This window comes from Eubalaena glacialis, chromosome 4 (genome assembly GCF_028564815.1).
Source record: "Eubalaena glacialis isolate mEubGla1 chromosome 4, mEubGla1.1.hap2.+ XY, whole genome shotgun sequence".
Lineage (NCBI taxonomy): Eukaryota > Metazoa > Chordata > Mammalia > Artiodactyla > Balaenidae > Eubalaena > Eubalaena glacialis.
This window is the reverse complement of record NC_083719.1, coordinates 143,576,043-143,596,758: the sequence shown is the minus strand read 5'-3', so window position 1 is coordinate 143,596,758 and position 20,716 is coordinate 143,576,043. Positions and strand designations below refer to the sequence as shown.

Genomic DNA, 20,716 nt, shown 5'->3' with positions numbered 1-20,716 from the left:
TCTGGGAGAGTTTTCGCCATTTGTTATTACATGTTGCTGGGAGGTCTGTGGTGGACCAATGTCCTGACCTCGGCTCTCCCACCTCAGAGGCTCAGGCCTGACACCTGGCCAGAGCACCAAGACCCTGTCAGCCTCATGGCTCAGAACAAAAGGGAGAACAAAAACAAAGAAAATAAATAAATAAAATAAAGTTATTAAAATAAAAAAATTGTTAAAAATAGAAAAGTAATAAAAAGAAAAGAAACAAAGAATGAGGGAAGAGAGCAACCAAACCAAAAACCAAATCCACCAATGATAACAAGTGCTTAAAACTATTTAAAAAAAAACCCAAAAAACAAAAATGGACAGAGAGAACCCTAGGAGAAATGGTAAAAGCAAAGCTATACAGACAAAATCAAACAAGGAAGCATACATGTACATACTCACAAAAAGAGAAAAAGGAAAAAAAATATATATATATATATATAAATGAAAAAAAGGAAGAGAGCAACCAAATCAATAAACAAATCTACCAATGATAATAAGCTCTAAATTCTAAACTCAGATAAACATAAAACCAGAAACAAATTAGATGCAGAAAGCAAACCCCAAGTCTACAATTGCTCCCAAAGTCCACCTCCTCAATTTTGGATGATTGGTTGTCTATTCAGGTATTCCACAGATGCAGGTACATCAAGTTGTTTGTGGAGATTTAATCCGCTGCTCCTGAGTCTGCTGGGAGAGATTTCCCTTTCTCTTCTTTGTTCGCACAGCTGCCGGGGTTCAGCTTTGGATTTGGCTCCGCCTCTGCGTGTAGGTTGCCTGAGGGCGTCTGTTCTTCACTTAGACACGACAGGGTTAAAGGAGCAGCTGATTAGGGGGCTCTGGCTCACTCAGGCCGGGGGGAGGGAGGGTACGGATGCGGGGCGAGCCTGTGGCGGCAGAGGCCAGCGTGACGTTGCACCAGCCGGAGGCGCGCTGTGCGTTCTCCCGGGGAAGTTGTCCCTGGATCACGGGAACCTGGCAGTGGTGGGCTGCACAGGCTCCCGGGAGGGGAATTGACCTGTGCTTGCACACAGGCTTCTTGGTGGCTGCAGTAGCAGCCTTAGCTTTTCATGCCTGTCTCTGGGGTCCACGCTGATAGCCACGGCTCGCGCCCGTCTCTGGAGCTCGTTTAGGCAGTGCTCTGAATACCCCCTCCTCGTGCACCCCGAAACAATGGTCTCTTGCCTCTTAGATAGGTCCAGACTTTTTCCCGGACTCCCTCCTGGCTAGCTGTGGCGCACTAGCCCCCTTCAGGCTGTGTTCATGCCGCCAACCCCAGTCCTCTCCCTGCGATCCGACCGAAGCCCGAGCCTCAGCTCCCAGCCCCCGCCCACCCCGGCGGGTGAGCAGACAAGCCTCTTAGGCTGGTGAGTGCTGGTCGGCACTGCTCCTCTGTGCGGGAATCTCTCTGCTTTGCTCTCTGCACCTCTGTTGCTGCGCTCTCTTTGGTGGCTCCAAAGTTTCCCTCCTGCCCACACCCTGGTCTCTGCCCACGAAGGGGCTTCCTAGTGTGTGGAAACTTTTCCTACGTCAAAGGTCCCTCTCAGAGGTGCAGGTCCCGTCCCTATTCTTTTTTCTCTATTTTTCCTTTTTTCTTTTGCCCTATCCAGGTATGTGGGAGTTTCTTGCCTTTTAGGAAGGCTGAGGTCTTCTGCCAGCGTTCAGTAGGTGTTCTGTAGGAGCTGTTCCACATGTAGATGTATTTTTGATGTATTTGTGGGGAGGAAGGTGATCTCCATGTCTTACTCCTCCGTCTTCTTGAAGGTCCCTCTCAGTGTTTTGTACTTTAACTTTGTGCTTATAGAGACATTAAGGAATGTAATAGCTCTGTGGGCGCTTTTAAAACTATAATGCTCAGACTCTTCCTCTAAAACAATTAAACCAGTCTCCCGGGAGTAGATCAGAAAACAAATCTACTGTATTAACAATAGATATGAACAAACTACTGTTGTTTCAGTATGTTGACTCTTTTCTATTTATGCTTTATAAATTTTGAGTTGAGGTGCTACTGGCAGCACCAGATACCAGGTGTTTAACAATTCCTCTTTTTGAAAGTGATTCATTTAAAATCATAGTTTAGGATCATACTATTGATACATCTTCAAAAATCTTCTGAGTAGCCTAGATTCTTATTAGCACTTGGCACATTTAGGTGCTCCTACTTGAAAATATTTTAAAACAGGGCAACAGTAGGTCATATTGATAACATGAAAAGAAAGTCAAGCATTCCATTTTTTACTGAATAATGTTAGCTTTATTATTATAATAGAATACAGTATGACATAAAATTAAGAGCTTTTGCTAAACTCTGTAAAGCAATACATGCATCTGCCATAAACAACCTCGATTCATGTTAGGTTTTATTGCCACTTCACTGCACTAAGGTGCAATAAACATTCAGTGTCATCTTTAAAAAATTTTTCCTGGGAGTTTACAGGAACTGTCCTCTATAAGAGTGTGTCTTTATTTTCAAGGAAGACTTAACTAGTATTACATGGTTTAGCAAAGCACTGTAGAAAAGCTACATAGAATCATTTGTCTTTGATAAGTTGTGCAATCAATTTATACAATAGAATACTGTCCACATATACTAACAAACTAAGAAATGATAGAAATGCAGTCATTGCATAGCAGAAAGCAGACTAATAAGAAATATTCACATCTAATGAGCAAAATACAGACCAAATGTTAGCTATGAGGAGTCTGGAAGATAAAATGCTCTTAATAAACACATTAGATTAACGCCCCAAAATAACAAGATTAACAGCAACACAGAAGTTAGAGCCATATTTTACTTTATTTCTATACATGATATCTACACATGATACCGAAGGATGAAATATTCTTGGTTCAGCCTTTATTGGGCTAGCTCATTGAATTTAGGCAGGACCATATCAAACAATAAAGCACATTTAAAAAGAAAACCAGAGTTTGTTTAGGAAAACACAAACTGTATTTTCCTGCATCATTGGATAGCAGCTTTTTGAGACAAACATTGTTCAATACTTGGGTATGGATCCCAACTGTCTTATTTGGTAATTATGATGACAGGTTTATGTCATAGTATTCTAAATGTGGTTAGACCATAACCTGTGGATTCTGGACACTAATTTTAAATATCTCTGAAATTCTGTCAGACAAAAGGAGGCTTCAAAAATACCTTCTGCATAAATATTTATTTCTAAAACATCTGGGAAGTAATGAAACAGACTAGAATTTTCATAGGGAGTATTAATGGACCTCTTGTCATTAAAGCCCTTACGTAGTATGCCTACAAATATATTGCTACAGTATAAATGAAATGGAATATTACTCAATAAAAGCTATTTCCTGTACATTCCTTCATGTATTTTTATATTTAGTGCTACATATGGTACAACACTTATTGAAATAGTTGGTATCAGCAAAGATAGCAATAATATACAGTTGATTTTCTAGCTCCCACTAATGCTTTTCCATTTTCTTTCTATATTACAAGAGCCTAAAATAGGGAAATGTGGGATGACTTGAGCAGATAGCAACTGATTTACTGCTGTACACTGGACAACAGTTTGAATTACAAGCTTTCTCTCCATAAGTAGATTTTATACCCATATATTGGAACTTCCATCTGATTCCTTCAGGCTGTTCTGGTCTTAAATGCAGGCTCTGAAAGTATTTCCATAGCATTTAACAACATTCTAACAGCTAAGAGCGGTGAGTCCTACACAATATTTTAAGAACACAACCTTTAAAAAAGTAAAAAAATGTACAATCTCATGCCGTATATTTACATATATAATTTATATATTCTATATTTGTTTACTAGTCATAAATTTCAATCTAAAGCTTTTAATGTACTGTTATATAAAATAATACATTCAACAATTCTAGAGCTTGCAAAATATTTTTGCCTCTCTAAAAACATCTTCAGAATGAAAATCCAGTGATTATTGGATGCATGTGCTATCTGGATACAGACAGGATGGAAAATAAATCTTTTAAAATTGTTCTATTTAAATTTATTATTTCTTTTTTTAGTTTTATTGAGTGTGTATCTGTTAAAATGACTCCTCATTGAGTCTAGTGGTAAAAGCTCAGATGATAGTAAAGCAGCCTATTTAAAGCATTTGTCTCCATTGGATTAAATGTGCTTTACAGTGAGGAACTGCACATTTGCCAATGCAATTTCCATAAATTTTAAAATAGCATTTAACAACAAAATAATGCATTTGGCATTTCTTAAAAGGAGAAAGAATGGGGATCTCTACCTTTGGAAACAGAATGTTAAAGCTATACATCGGTTTAAAAAACAAAACAGAAATGTAAGAAGCACATTGTAGTTTGTGCAATAAAGACATAGATTTTTTAAAATGCTTCTTCATTAAACATTTATAATTTATTCTTTTAAACACCTTCACATAAAAATATTTTTGACATATACAGTATCTTTTTTTCTAGAATATTTGGAAATATGTATCTACAAATGACCCAGAGTTATAGAGTTAAGTTTGATTTTTCTTCTACTTTTCCTCATGTCTTTGGACCTACTTCCCCCACCTTTCCTCTCTCTTCCCTTCTGTCTCCTTCTGTCGTGATTTTTCTCTCTTGCTCCCTCTTTCAGAATCCTGTCTCTCAGCTGTATGCTCTGCTCTGGACTGCCAGACAGGGGTCTGTTGTTCTTATATGAATTATGGAAATAAGGAAATCTTCAAATTCTTTAAGACAGAGGCAATAAAGCAGATGGGAATTACTGCGTTGAGAACAGAAAGCAATTCCCAGTGCAGAGGACTGAACAACAGAATGTGAATGACAGGACCTATTGATGTGGGGTAGGGGCTTTTAGCTGAGGCTCTCTGTTTAAATATGTAGCCCAATAGACCAAGTTAAAGATTCCGAATAACAGCGGGAAGGCTATTCTTGACAGTCGGTCAATTTTGCTGACACTGTTAAAGGTTTTCTTCGGTTCTGGTGGTTTTGTCTCCGTCTTGACTTCTTTTGGTTCTATGGTTGCACTTTTAGCAATGGTGGCTAAGCCGGGGTCACCCCTGGCCAAATTAGGTGTGTAGCTGGTTGCTGTCGGAGCGTAAGTGTTGTTTTTCTTAATGAGAGGATCCTTCATTTTCTTTGGCTGTAGAAGGAAAGAGTAAAAGTATTTTGTTTAGTAAACTGTGGGAAGCACGTTTATAAGTTACTGAGCAAAGTGACCTTTACTTTAGAACTCAAACATGTGCTTTATTTAAAATCTAAGGAATGTAATTTACGACTGCATTTTGGGGAAAAATGAAAAACGCAGATACAAACGTCTAGTTATAAGATTGACAAGTGACCTTGCAGGACATTTGTTCCTATCCAAAATGTCCATAAGACAGTTGGTCTGTAAGACATTTGGTTTACGCCAAGTCCTTGAAATGTGGTCCTATCCAAAATGTCCATGAGCGTATTGGGTCCATGCCAAATGGTTTTGGACAGGATCAAATAACAAAGTCCTTTGGTGTGGACCAAACGTCTTATGGATGTTTTGGGCAGGACCAAGTATGACCACGTATCAAGGACTTTTTGGCATGAGCCCAGGTCAGACTAATAGAAATACCATCAGGTTTTTCCCAGCCCAAAATGCTTGGTGGTTGTTTTAGGTCACTAAGTTTTGGGGTAGTTTGTTTTGCAGTGAAAAATTGCTGAGCTAATTATTATTTGCTCCTTCTCCCCATGTTTCCAATGGGCAAATGACAAAGCAGGGGTAGTCAGGATATCCTGAATTCAATTCTTGCTCAGAGTTAGCTGCTTATCAATGTTATCTGTGCAGTAATTGACAAGTGCATTATTTCTTAGAGTTTCTGTCATACAGACATTTCTCAAAAATAAAGTGTATCATTGTTTGGAGCTATGTGTTCTGATACAGTTGCCATTAGTAACTTGTGACTATTGAGCACTTGTAAAGTGGCTAATCTAATTTGAGATGTTCTGGAAGTATAAAGAACACATAGGATTTTGAAGGTTTAGTATGAAAAATAAAAAAAAAGTGCAATATTTCTCCTAAATAATGTTTAGAATTATTTACATGTAAAGAGGAGATTTTTGATATATTGGCTAAAGTACATTATTAAACTTAATTTCACTGGTTTGTACTTTTTAAATAAGGCTACCAGAAATATGTTAATTATATATATGGTTCACATTTGTGGCTCACTTATTTTCCTGCTGGATAGCACTAGTCTAGAAGAGTGAGCCTTGTTTTTTGTGCACACTAAATCACCAGTTAAAATTTTTTTAAGTGTAAATGTCTTGGGCACAATCTTGCATTTTGAATCAGAACTCCTAGGGAAGTGAAGGCTGATTATTGACATTGTGAAAAAACTACACAGAGAATGTTCATGAGCAGCTAAACTTGACCAACCAGACTCCATATACTCTGGACAATCTGTGTTTTTAATATCAAATCAGAATAAAATATTACTTCTAGAAGAGCTGATACTTCTCACTCACAAGGTGCAATTTTAACAGGTTAATTTCTTTATTATCCAACTCCATGACCTATCTGCTACCTTTTCTCCTCTCCAAATCCTTAAGCATACATTCACTGGGACTTAAAAAAAAAAAAAAAAGCCAAGATTTTTTTTTCTCCTAGTATTACACCATTAAAAGTAAGGCCACTTAGTCCAAGTATACACCCATTTCATAGTGAAGGCACATTTGCTTAAGCTTTAGGAGGAGTGACAGAAATTTCTATAATTATTTGTACAAAAATAAAATGAGTAAAATTGATTCTCTCTGAATGTGGTCCAAATGACTACAAGTCAAAAATTGATATGAATTATTTCAACACAAACAGCCAGACTGAACTTGTATTGAGTCCACTGCTTAGAAAATAGCAGATCTAATATTAAAGGATACATTGAAAAGCATGTATGTCCTTTAGATAAAATGTATATGCACTCTGATGTTGAAGAGAGGCAATGGGTTCTAATCTAAACAAAATTTGTTGAGTGACAGACACCTTATTAGATAAACTGAAATGAATAATCTGCCACAGGAAAAATTCTTGGAGAAGAGTTTGTATTATTGGTAGATTTCGTCTCTCCCCCTGCCAATTTATCATAGTACCCTAATACTAAATTTTCTCAACTTAAGTGTTTTATTTCTTTCTTTCTTTTTGCAGCATCATGTTGAAAAGGATATTTAGAAATATCTGGTTGGTTTCTCAGGAAATAATATAGATTTTTTCATTTCTGAAAATATTGAGCTCCCCCATATTCATTAAGAAGTTGGTATTTCTTTCAGCAATTAAACATATGAGGATGGATCTTAAGAAGGCTACTATATGCTTGCTTGAAAACATGATGCCCTATGGGGATTTTCTTTTTTTTTCTGAAGTTATACCATGTCAGAGATTGAAATTTTACCTCTCCTGAAAACACTCACCTGGTCACAGGAAAAATATGTTATTTATTCTCTCTGAATGTCAAAATGAGACCTGGATCACACTGTGATCAATCTCCTTATTATAAGCTAATCAAACTGGCAAAGCCCTGGGGAAGATTTTTACAGAGACATAGATAAATTATAAAAAATATTCTCTTTCTCATTAGGATGACAGATATAGGCATTATGTATATGCATCTATCTATCTATCTATATATACATAAAAATATATATATATAGAGAGAGAGATGTAGATATGACCATACCTATATCTATATATGTACACTGAATATCACGGACTGTAGATTGATAGAGATTGAAATATTTTATTTGAGACACAGCACTTGAAAGACTCACATACGGTCAGAAAGAGAGAAATACAAACTCAACTATGAGCTCACCAACGCCTCAACCCAAATTCTATGCTTTCCAGATCAAGTTCAATTCATCTAACAAGTCATTGACAACTGATACTGATGAGCCACAATCAGAAAGACATTGGCCTCTTGCAGCATGCAAAGAAAGGATTAAGATAGAAAAGCAACTTTTCCCAGTGCTTGCATTTCATTTTTCAGTTGCATATCACCGATGTTTGCATATCATTAATTCTGAAGAACTTTAATAGGGTATGCCAGTGATTCTAAGATGTGCATTTTTTAAATGTCCACATCTATGACTTTGGGCTATGTCTTACAATTGGTAGTGTCTTATGATCACTCATCTTCAGTTTTGGTGCTCTTTCCTTTGGGACTGCCCTTCTGTTCTAGGACAAATGGAGGCCATCAATGGCTAAGGTAAGTATTGGACAAAAACTCTGTCTCCACTCTCTCACCCCTTTCTCCAACTGGTAAATGCAGTCCCTTTTGTCTTGTCTCCTCTTTACTGAACCTGAGCCAAGGCTCTTGATTTGAAAATTCAGAGATTTTTTTATATTGGGCAAGGATGTTTCAAGGCAAGGTGAATTTTGAGGACTGGTTCTGGCCCATTTTGGTTGTGATAGTGCATCTGATACAGAACCTTCTATGCTGTTGCTTGTGTACAAGATCATTGAGGTGTTCAACTGATTCACCTGTGGCTGAAAGGTAAAGCTCAAAGAGCTTTTGCTTGGCAGCATATTTTCTTTCTTATGTATACGTATATTAGTGGTACATCATATAATCAGTAACACTTTAGATTCTATTAAATGTGGTAGATGTTTCCAACACAAAGGATCCTCTTTTCTAGTATATTTGTGGAGCTTTGGGAAAAACATCATTAAATGGATTTCTTTACTATACACCCTCTCAGACTCTTTAATATACTGTGACTTGGTGACAGTGTGCAGAATTATTCAAATGTATTTGACCACAGAACTGTATATTTAGGGACTGACTCAAGACACTAGAATTCTATATTTGCTGTAGAGTGATTCCTCCTAGATTACTTCTAGATGTCTTAGAATCTCTTTGTCTCTGACTTTGCCCTTCTTTCCACCATCCCAAGGCTCCCTTGCATTTTGACGTATTTTTCCTTCAAACCCCAGAAGTAGAAATATCCTCCCTAGCTGTGCTTTATTTATTTACTTATTTATTTTGGCTGCACCCTGCAGCATGCAGGACCTTAGTTCCCTGACCAGGGATGGAACCCTCACCACCTGAATTGGAAGGAAGAGTCTTAACCACCAGACCATGGGGGAAGTCCCTCCCACCTATGCTTTAAAATCCACTCTAAAGTAGGTTCTAATTGAGAAGAACAGTGATATTCTTGACTTGATAATTTTCTACAGTGAAGAATTTTTCTGTGAATTCTGTGTGTTATGATTCTTAAAGCAAACCTCTATTTTGGAAAAAGAAAATGTGTTTCCTACCCTTTAGTGAAAATTAGAGATAATGCATTTTGCAAGCTCAATTCAATTGAGCCATTAAAGTAATAACATTTGTGACCAAAGTTATTAGGCTTGGAAAACAACCAGAAGACTATAATTTTCAAGTTACAAAAATTATAATGGCATAATTGCTCCTAATGTCAGGTGTGTTAAAACTGTTCTCACATCAATGGGGACCATAGGAAAGCGTATTTGAGGAGAGATGTTTACCTTTGTGTTTCTCCTTTATCTCATTCCTTCTACTCTGAACATCTGTCCACTGAAACAACCTTTCCTTAGCAATAACAAAATTCTCATAGCACTTAATCATTTGTGACATAAGAAACAAAGAATCCTCTTTACCCTCTCTCTGCATTCTTCATCCATTCCCCCAAGTCCAAACATCCCATCCTATATGTTTAAAAAGACATAATAGTGCTATATCACAGGAAATATTAAAGCATTTACCTTTTCTGGAACCACACTTTTGCCATCCCATGCATAACCTCTTTTGGTGAAATAGTTTACTGTGGCAAACTCAATTAGAGCTGAGAATACAAAGGCATAGCACACTGCAATAAACCAATCCATAGCAGTTGCATAAGCCACCTTAGGGAGGGAATTTCTGGCACTGATACTCAAAGTTGTCATGGTGAGCACAGTTGTTACTCCTGTAAAGAAAGAAAGTGAATTTGTAGGTTCATACTACAAACTTGCATCACTGAGGTCAGCCTACTTATGTAAAGGGAAACACAGACAGAGTGTGTTTTCAGGTTCATCCCATTTTGGTTTGGGATGGATGAGTTTTCATTTAACCCCAGTGTAGTTTGCAGTTCATGGTATGGCAGTATTGATGGAGAGCTCTTGGAGGGATAAACTCCTCTGCTATTGAGAAGCTGTTAATAAGATAGTGAACTCCCGTAAATAGGCGTCTTGAACATGGTGTCCTGGGTAGGAAAGGAAATAATATTCCTTCACTGTCCCCAACTCTAGGAAAAAGAAAGCAGGTATCTTCACTGTCCTTGATCTATAAGTAATCTCTGGATCCTCAGCTCTGTTTAATATTCTACCTGTGTACTTTGAATATACAATCCAAGAAACCAATAACTTTTTGATAATTCATCATTGATAGATAATTAAATTATTTTAGGATAATATCTTTTTACATTATTAACTCTTTGGCCTTTATACTATATTTTCCTGATTCTTCAAATAGCTACTCTTTTGAAGATGTTCCTGAAATAAGTTGCATGTAACTTGCTTGAGGTCACATAGCTCAGAAGTAGCAAAACCAAATTTGAACACATTCATCTGATTCAAATGTCCACAGTCTTACTCTCTCTGCCCTATCTTCCCTATTCTGTGACTCTATCCCTACTGATTAAAATCACCTATATTCAAAACAATTTTCAAGTCAGTTGCTTTTAGTTTACCTAGATTATTATATGAGTTGGTATGTGAATGATGACATCCATTAATGTTCATTTAACAAATTAATATTATCAACCTACTATATGTAATGCACTAAACTAGTTAGAATACTGTAAGTTCCCTTTTAAGCCATTTGAAAATGTATGAAAAAAAATCACAGGAACCCAGTGGGGGTGGCTTAGGTTGCATGGTGTTGAAAAAATCTTAACCTCTTCCAGTAACTAGTTCCTCACTACTTCTTAGCTCTATAGCCTTGAGTAAGCGAGTTAACTTCTAGGGCCCTCAGTCTCCATAACTGTAAAAGTGGTGATTTAAACTTCATTCTCTTGATTGTCTACATCATTGTTGAAATTCTAAGAGAGGAAAAGTTCTGCACATTTGCATGATTATTTGAGGATTAAATATAATAATATGTGAAAGCATTTTAAAGATAAGTAAATTATTGCCACAGAAGATATTGTCATCCCATGTGTCTAAAACGCATACCTATGATTCCCCCTTTTGATTAATTTTAGAGAATCAGCAGGGTTACACAGCTGGTAGGTGGCTAATTTTTCTAAGCTGTTTTAAACTATCCAATATTCCCTAGTTTCCACGATTATCAAGATAGATGATCTTTGTAAGTCTATTAGAAAGTGATAGGACTAAGAAGAAACACTGAGATTTTTATTAACTCATATTTTTGATACATGGTCACAGTTGTAGGAAATAGACTTACTATGAACATTGGAGGTGTTGCAGAAAGTTCTGGGGCATTAACCATATTATGTAACCAACAAATGGTTTAAGGAATATTGGCGGGAAAATAGCCCCCAAATTTACATATCAATATTCACTTGAGCAAAGAGCAAGGTAATTAAACGTCAGTATTTGGAGAACAGAGCAACCCAGTTTCAAATCCCAGCTCTGTAACTGCTGAGTGATGTTGGGAAAATTGCCTCACAGTTCTGAGCTTCTGGATTTTTTGTAATTATTTCCTTATAAATTAATTTTAATAAGTCTAACTCAGAGGGCTATTGTGTGTATTAAATAAAATAATGTAATAAAGTGTTTAGCACTTAGCCTGATACTTACTAAGGGCAAAGTTAATAACATTTTTTTATTTTTTGGCTGTGTTGGGTCTTCGCTGCTGCGCGCAGGCTTTCTCTAGTTGTTGCGAGTGGGGGCTACTCTTCGTTGTGGTGCGCAGGTTTCTCATTGCAGTGGCTTCTCTTGTTGCGGAGCACGGGCTCTAGAGCGTGGGCTCAGTAGTTGTGGCTCGAGAGCTCTAGAGTACAGGCTCAGTAGTTGTGGCGCACGGGCTTAGTTGCTCCGTGGCATGTGGGATCTTCCCGGACCAGGGTTCAAATGCGTGTCCCCCGCATTGGCAGGCGGATTCTTAACCACTGTGCCACCAGGGAAGCCCCATAGTTAATAACTTATTATTGACAACTTCAGTCCTTTTGGATAAATCCCCGCTAAAGTGAATTCCATTTTTTATTTGAATTTTGGTTTATGTGGGCAACCAACTGTTAAAAGTAATTGGGGAATTAGTGTTCTTTAAAAAAATGTATCCATAAATTAAAAACAGTTAAGAATAACATAAAGAGAGGGGTGTGTGTGTGTGTGTGTGTGTGTTGTGTTACAATTCCTGCTAGAGGGAAAGGGAAAAAACCAAAAATATGTTGAGTATCTATTAAGTTTCAAGTATTGAGCCCGACAATTTCCAAATTTTATTTTATTTTTCTCACCTAATCTTTTAAATGGCACTATTTTATTTTAATTGTACTCGCATTTTATAGGCAACTGACACTTCGAAGACTGAAGATTGAACCTAAAACTTGGGTCTATCTGGCAGCAAAATTACATGACCACAGCCTCCAAATGAGAAAGAGCATGGAAGGTCAAGAAGATGATGTTTTAAGACATGAAATGGCTCCAGCTTTGTTGCATTTTGGATGCCATTTAATAAACTGTTATAAGGTACAACTTTTGCTTTATTTTTTCCCTTTGGTATTTTTTCTTTAAATACCCATGACCCTCTCAGGCATTCCCCACAGCTCAGAGGAATGTGCTGAGCGCACACTAGGAAGAATAGAGACGTGTACTAAATAAATGTTAGAAGGCTGAGGGTCTCAGAAAATTGTATTTGTGATTTTATTGAACTTAAAACATTAGAAATATATAACTTGATACACAGAAACACTTGCCATGGTTGAGTTTACAGATATGCAGTTATGTTTACCAAAAGGGCATGAGTCGGCTGAGATAGCAGACTGTTGAAAATGTTAAGAACAAGGTTTTTGACTTATAAAACATTCCAAAGTGCTTTAGAGGATTTCCAAACAGGAAGGGTAGGATTTGTTGGGGACCGAGGCGGGGGAAGTGAGCATTTTAAAAAATCATTTTCACTATAGTGCTGGGCTCATTCTACAAAAATAAACATAAAACATAAAGTCCATGTCTTTTGTTCTCATTTAAAAAAATTTCAAGTGAATAAAGGGCTCAAACTACATACACATATAGAAGTGAGCATCTGACAAGAGTTCAATCTTCAGTTCTAATAAGTGGCGTAAACACTAGTTAATATTTACAAATTGTGTTAAGGGAAAAAAAGAGTTTTAAATGAACTACTCTTTTGCTCTGCAGGTGGAATCATTCTGGGTCTTGATTTAGCTGTGTTCTTAGGCTAATGTCACAGCAAAGATTTCGTGGTTTCCAACCCAGAAGCACCTTGCTAAGTTCAGAAGAAAAGATGTTTTTCTGGGCCCTTGTAACAGAGTCTTGCTTTTTTTCCTGAGATGACTGATGCCACAGGGGTCTCTGCACAAGAATAATCCTCAGTTTAGATTGTAAGCACCTGAAGTCTTCTGTTTTGTAGTAAAGGGTTTTAAACATAGCATGTGCCTAGTTGATATTTTTGGAATGAACCTTGACAATTGTACCTTTCACCAATTAAATATGTGGTTATAATTTCCAGATGAATTATGTTGCCCACGACAACCCCGTTCCATGCCTTGTCATTGCAGCAGGCAGTACATGGGTAGTTGTACCTCATCATCATTAAGCGCACAGACTCTAGAGCTAAGAGGCTGGGTCTTACTCCAGACTTCTTGACCTCATAGCTTCTGAACTTGGGCAAGTTACTTAATATCTCGCTCCTTAGCTTTCTTGTCTACACCACAGGGATAATATTACAGAGGATTCTTTTAGTGTTAAATAAGATAATATAGGGTTGTTTCATAGAACAAAGCCTGATATAAAAGCATTCAATAAGTATTCTGCATGATTTTATTGTTATTCAAATTTTAAGCTCCAGAATTTAACATTCATGAAAAGAATGGTTTATGTTAGGGTAACAGCTACATTCCATGCATAGAACTTAGTAGGACCTCATAGTAGATTTCAAAGAAAAAGTCAGTGATTGAGTGAATGAATGAATCAGTAAGTTTTTGGTGATGAAATCTTGTTTTCATCAGTCTGAAAAGTACACTTAAGACAGTGTACTATGATACAGGCAGGAAATACCTCTTTATATGAAATACAAACTTCTAAAATTATAAATTAGGGAGTGAGTTTTCCTATTAGTAAAAAGTTATTACCCTTTAAACATTTTTCCATTAGACTGACTTAAAGCATCTAAGGCATTTAAAATATTTTCATAGAAAAAAATATTTGTAACTTCAGAAGTGCACACATTGGGTAAAATGAGATATTCCTGTACTGGTATCATGGTCATCAATGAGTTCTTTCTACATAAGGACCACTTGCTTTCACATATGTAAGGAAGTAGTTCTGCTGATACTATATTTTCTCAGATTCTCAAAAAATACACTGACACATGATTCTAAATGTATGATTTAAGTATTAATGTTTTAGAATCATTAGATTCTAAATGATTCTAAATGTATGATTTAAGTATTAATGTTTCTATGTGTGCATTTTAATCTATCACATGCATTTTATGCCTGCTTCATTCCATTTTTCTCCTAAAATAGCAAATCAAGTGTTCATTAATCCCATCGATTAACATGCACTAAAACAGCTTGCTATTTTAAAAAAAGAATTTTTTTACAATCATGTCATAATGAGAATGGTAATTCCTTGAACATTCCTATTGTACTAACTTCAGATTTTAATGTATTTTTATTTTTTTCATTCTATCTGCAATGTCACAGATATGATACAACTTGCCCTCCAGACCCTTGCATGCGCGTCTTGATTGGCACTTACCAAAGACAGTCCTTGCTGGTACAGACTCTCTGTTGAGCCAGAACGAGACTTGGGAGAGAATAACCGTCATTATGCATGGCAGGTATGTTTGAATAACAAAATAGCCAATCTTTCTCTTCAGGTGGAAATGAGTGGTCATAACAACATATTCTCCTGGAGGGTAAAACAGACAGTAAGGTGAGCAATTTGACCTTGAAAATAAATTATCTCTGAGTTTTTCCTTCAGCAGCAAGAACCTGGAGGTTAGACATAGCCTTTCTCCACGTGACATCTGGTTCCTGGAGAGAAAAGCTTTTATCCAGGAAAGAAAAGAGACATTTAAAAAACACACCATAACACATTACTGTATATAAAATAGATAACTAATAAGAACCTGCTGTACAGCACAGGGAACTCCACTCAATACTCTGTAATGGCCTGTATGGGAAAAGAATCTAAAATAAAATAAAGAGTGGATATATGTATATGTATAACTGATTCACTTTGCTGTACACCTGAAACTAACACAACATTGTAAATCAACTATACTCCAATAAAAATTTTAAAAAAAAACCAAACACCAACATGACACTGAGGTTGAGATTGATGTGCCAGAGATCTCATCGATTTTCTTATGTCCTAATCCCGGTACCTGATACATTTAAGAGACAAAGCTGAGCATATATTTACAGATTGGCTTTAATAACCCTGAAGGCAATGTGCTAGATCCTGATGATGTACACCCGTGGATTAGAAGACACCAGATCCCCAGTTTGTCCTCTGCAGAAAAGAGTCAGGCTGTCTAATGGAGGAGCTTTGGTGTCCAAGTCAGGGGAGTTGAATTCCAGCTCTTGCATTTCTTTTGGTAGCTCTCTGACCTTGGATTTGGCTTACCCTGATTATCAAAATGAGAAGAGTGTGACAGAACTCTCAAAATTTGTTCTGAGGAGCACCTTCATCACAATCACCTGGGAAGGTTTCGAAACATGCAGCTCTTCAGGTCCCACCTATACACACAAACCATTCTTTAAGGTGAGGGCAGAAAAATCCTATTTGTCACTAGCTTTTGAACTTGTCTCAATTCCTAGACCAGTCTGGGAAATAATGGAGTAGCTAGGCACTCTCCATGGTCTTTATATATGTCAAAGTCTGATTTGATTAGAGGCCCAAAGAAATAAACACACAACCCAAATTGTAGGAGGTGTTTTCTGTTTTTAGTTGATGTTATTTCTTAACTGCAAGTCTTAGAAGTTTTTAGCTTTACTCACTCTGAATATATACTTAGTTATCTGTGTGTGGGTAGGAGAAAAATAGGTGTATTCTTACTAAGAAAATATTGCTTTCTGCGGTATTCACATTTCTCTATCTTTGTCCTTCCCTTCAACTCCAAACTTTTCTCTCTTCAACCTGTGATTTATGTCTCAGCTCATGGCCATCCAGCTTCAGCCCCTATAATGTGGTTAAAACTGCTCATGATCTCTTAATATCCATAACTGAACATCTCAGTCTTAAAGGAGATCTCAATCTTCAAGCCCACTGACCACCTTCTTTGTAGCACTAAAAATTAAGCAATGCTGACTGCCCCTATCATCTTGATAGCACTCTCTAAACTCACATTCTCCTTTTAGCTCTCATTTTCAGTTTCTTTTGCTAACTCACTGGATATTTCAGTCAGAGAGTTATGAGTTCTTCCTGTCTCTCGGGCACTAATATTCATCTTTCTGCAAAGCAAATGTAGAGGTTCCTGGTATAGTTCTGTCTTTAGCTGTCATCTCTATTTTTTTTTTTTCTTGACTCTAATAAGGAATTTTCCTTCTCACCCCTGCTCTTAATGTCATTTTTATGCAGATGGCTGCAGGAATCTACATCTCTAAGTGACATTGCTCTGAAAAACCACTGTATTTCCAAATATCTACTAGACATCTCATAGATACTGATTTTTCATTGATATCACCAACTAAATATGTTCAAAAGTGATATTACTTAAATTTTTCCCTAAAAAATAATGACTAGCATATAGCAGGGCTTCTTTTCCACTTAGCGTCCATTTCTAAATTCATGGCACTCTCATCTATCTATTCACTCAGGCTATTGATAAAAACCTGGAATTAATCCTTGGATGTTAAGTAGGACTTCCAAAAGAGAGAGAAAGGAATCAGTTGATCATCACAATTTTAATTTCACCTGTGCAGTATCTTTCAGTCTATCTCTTATCTCATGGTCATTGCTCTTATCTCCTTTGCAGATTTACAATGTAAATCTACCATAATCTATGAACTGTCTTGTTTGTCTCCAGTCATGTCCTAAACTCCAATTTTCCCTAAATTTGAGGTCAGAGTGATTGTTCTAAACCATACGTACATACCTTAAAACACCTTAATGGATTCCCATTATCCACATCAGGGTTTCTCAACCTCAGTACTACTGACATTTCAGAACAGATAATTGTTTATTGTGGGAGCTGTCTTGTGTAATGTAGGATATTTAGCCACATACCTTGCCTCTTGCCCACTAGATGCCACTAGTAGCTGCTCTCCCTTCCCACAATGTGATAATCAACAATGTATCCAGTGTTACGTACTAACAAGCAAACTCCCTAACCAGTATTCAACACTCTCCACATCCTAGCTCTGATACGCGTTTCAGTATCACATCTCATGTCTCACCACACATTTTCATATCTCAGTAATCTGATCAACAAAATTCCCTACTTGACCTCTTCTATAGCCAAATATTTTGTTCATATATGGGTTGGGCTCAGTCCATAGTAGAAGAGGAAGAAATGTACTGTATGGGGAGACTTTATTAGCTTTAGAAACAAATGAATTTGGGTTCAAAACCCAGATATGCTATTTTTCTTGCTGTGTAGCCTTAAACTCTCTTAAACTCTCTGATCCTCAGTTTCCTCATTATAAAATAGTGATAAGTATATTGTGGGGAGAATAAAGAATAAGGGCTCTAGTTAAGATCATTCTACATAAGAGTTTTAAAATAAATTTTAGTTCCTTTCTCCATTTTTTTCTCTCGTTTCTCCAGTCAGAATTGGTAGAATTATTGGTAGAAGAAATGCCCCCTATACTCTCTATAGTAGGAAATCATCGATATAGTCATTTATGTTTTCATGATTGTTATTAATGATAACACCTGCCATTTACTGATCAATATTAAGTAACTTCAAATTTATTTACAGCTTCTGTTCACACTTATAAATATATTGTATACTTTTAATTTTAGTTATTTATGTACTTATACCCCTCCACCAAACTGAAAGCTAATTAAGAAGAGAGAGAGTTCTTTGAGTATAGCATGGCTTTACATATCCTAAATATTCAGCACCTGCCTATGGTAAAAAGGGCTGAATGAGGCTTAAGAATACTCATTGCAATTAACATTCACTAGCATCTCTTTTTTGAAAGGTAAATAAAATGTTATCTAATTTTTTTCTATTTTCTGTAGATAAATTGGATAATGTCTCCAAGGTCATCTGAAATAAACAAGTGATTCAAATTTGAGAAAAATGCAAAAAAACACATTTTTTCCTGGGACTCTGCTAAAATGTAGCCTTGGGTAGACATAGTCAGGTTACATCTCACCTCCCAGGAGTATGCATTATTATTCCTAACCATTCATTCAATTGTAGCCTGCAAAATGTCATCAGCTCAAAGAAAAAATTCCATCTGTCATATAATGCCAGAAAGGTGAGTGTCTATATATATTCCATTATCATCTTTTGTTGTTCACAATGTGACATTTTGGGAAGATTCTGCAAAGATTATTTTTTTGGAGGAGCTATCATGTGACATTATATTTGTTTTATAAACCACTTCCTCACTAACAAATTAGAAAAAGTAGAGGAAAACTTCAAATCTTTTGACGTCACCTTCCTCAATTAAACAAAATCTAAGAAGTTTTGGTACAAGATGTTGATGGAAGAAATTTTCACATGTTGAGGTATGGGGAAGTCATTCTGGCTTATAAATGATTTGGTTGATACTTATTGCTAACCAGAACAGCCTGTCTTGTGGCCTATCAAGCATGCATTGTACATCTACTTTAACCATTAAAGAAAAGAATGCATTTAAAAATCTAAATGGAATAACTGAGGTTCAGGCATCCAAAATGGATCTGGGTGGCCATTGTGGATGTGGTTTCAGATATATTCCTGTATCACTGAGAATTTCAATATTCTGAACTCTACCAGACTCAAGGACACCACTAGCCATTCTCAAAATAATATCTGCTAGCAGCTGCCGGCTGCAACCTTATGGTCTCAAGTTCTCCCCATGTAACTATGCATCCATTTCGGACCCCAACCAACCCTTGCTTAATAAACATCCTTACTTCTTGCCAGCTACATCTATAATTTCTGACAAACAACTTACGTAATTTTGCAGTTTTTGCCTTTATAAGCCTCCCCCATTTTTGTAGTCTGGTAGAGCACAATTTGAGCACTTCTTGAATCTGTGTCTCACAGGCTATAGTCCACAGTTTGGCTCAAATAAAACTTTTATCTATTCTTATTATATATTATTTATTGATTATTTCCACCAATAACATTTAAATAAGGAAAGCAAAAGGTGGCAAAATCAGAATCACATTCTAATCGTTTAAAAATGAAAGAAAAACACAACAAAAAAGTCATGTAAATTGGATTGAAAGAGTATCTCTAGACATCAAGTGCTTATGCACTAAGCATGTCAAATTATTTCCCTCTGATTTAACAGTCTAGAAGAATTGCAATTCAAATATCCTTGCACATCATGTAACCCTGAGGGAAGCTTGTAAATTAGATGTGACAATATTTCTTATACATCACAATACAAAATAAAAGAGAGAGAAGAAAAGAAGTAGGAATATAATTTTGTAAAGCAGCATTGAGGGTTTCTTTAGATCTGGCTTCCATCCTTTACTTCCTTAAATGTGGGTTACTTAGAGTAAATTCCTTGCTTAACTTTATCTGACTTCAGTTTTCTCATTTATTCAGTAAATATGATAGTGTGCTACTTAACTGTTTCCTGGGATGCTGTGAGGATAATATGAAATAACAGATGTGAAAGTTCTCCTAAAAAAGTCTGAGTCACATACAGATTTACAGTGTAAAGGTAGAAAGAATAGAAATGGATTCTCTAGCTCCATTCATTTCTTTAACAAAATTGTAGTGGATACTGATTCCATGTAAAGCTATCACTTTCCTTTCAAGTATTCTAAATTTTGTGTTTTCTAAGATGCTACCTTTTTCAAAGGAATGAGGAATAAAAAATGTCATTGAGGGAGGGGCTGGTATTTTAATATCTGCTTCAGAGAATACTGAAATAGAAATAAGGAAACAATGGTTATAGTTCTAGGCCACTTAACCCCTCTGGACCTATCTTCTCATCTGAAATATGATTAGGTTGACCAGATGACTGTGTAAATCTCCCTCTCCACCTTCCACCCTACAAACCTGTTTTCACATCTTACGGTTATACTATTTCTCTGGAGATCATGTATTAGGCTGCAAAAATAGAAGTCCTGAGGCTCCTTTGGTGAATGTCGATCACCACTGTTGCTCCCTGGTCAGTGAAAACAGTTGCTTTCCTCATTCATTTCAACCCTGCAGAGTCATCCTTAACTCATCCAGAGAAGACTGTTTCTAGGAAAGAGGATCCTATAATTTTCCCTGGTCATCCATTCTAAGAATAAACAATAGTCATTCACAAAGAGACATTCTTATTAGACAAAACTCACCTACGTTTCCTTTGATCACACCTGTCTATTGACTTAGGTAAATATGACGACTTTCCAGTCATCGTTGTTGTGTTTTAAAAAAGCATTTTATATTACATT

The 20,716-nt window shown here is 36.6% G+C and overlaps 1 protein-coding gene across 1 annotated transcript in view; it reads right to left on the bottom strand.

Moving 5' to 3' along the window:
• Window positions 1–4,822: 4,822 nt before the first annotated feature.
• The window catches only part of GABRA1 (gamma-aminobutyric acid type A receptor subunit alpha1), a 60,140-nt gene continuing 44,246 nt past the window's right edge, over window positions 4,823–20,716 (bottom strand). The window contains exons 7-9 of the mRNA XM_061188419.1: window positions 14,912–15,064; window positions 9,737–9,939; window positions 4,823–5,134 (exon numbers count right to left, since the gene is read on the bottom strand). Coding sequence (XP_061044402.1) covers window positions 4,823–5,134; window positions 9,737–9,939; window positions 14,912–15,064 — 668 coding nt within the window. The remainder of the gene's footprint in view (window positions 5,135–9,736; window positions 9,940–14,911; window positions 15,065–20,716) is intronic.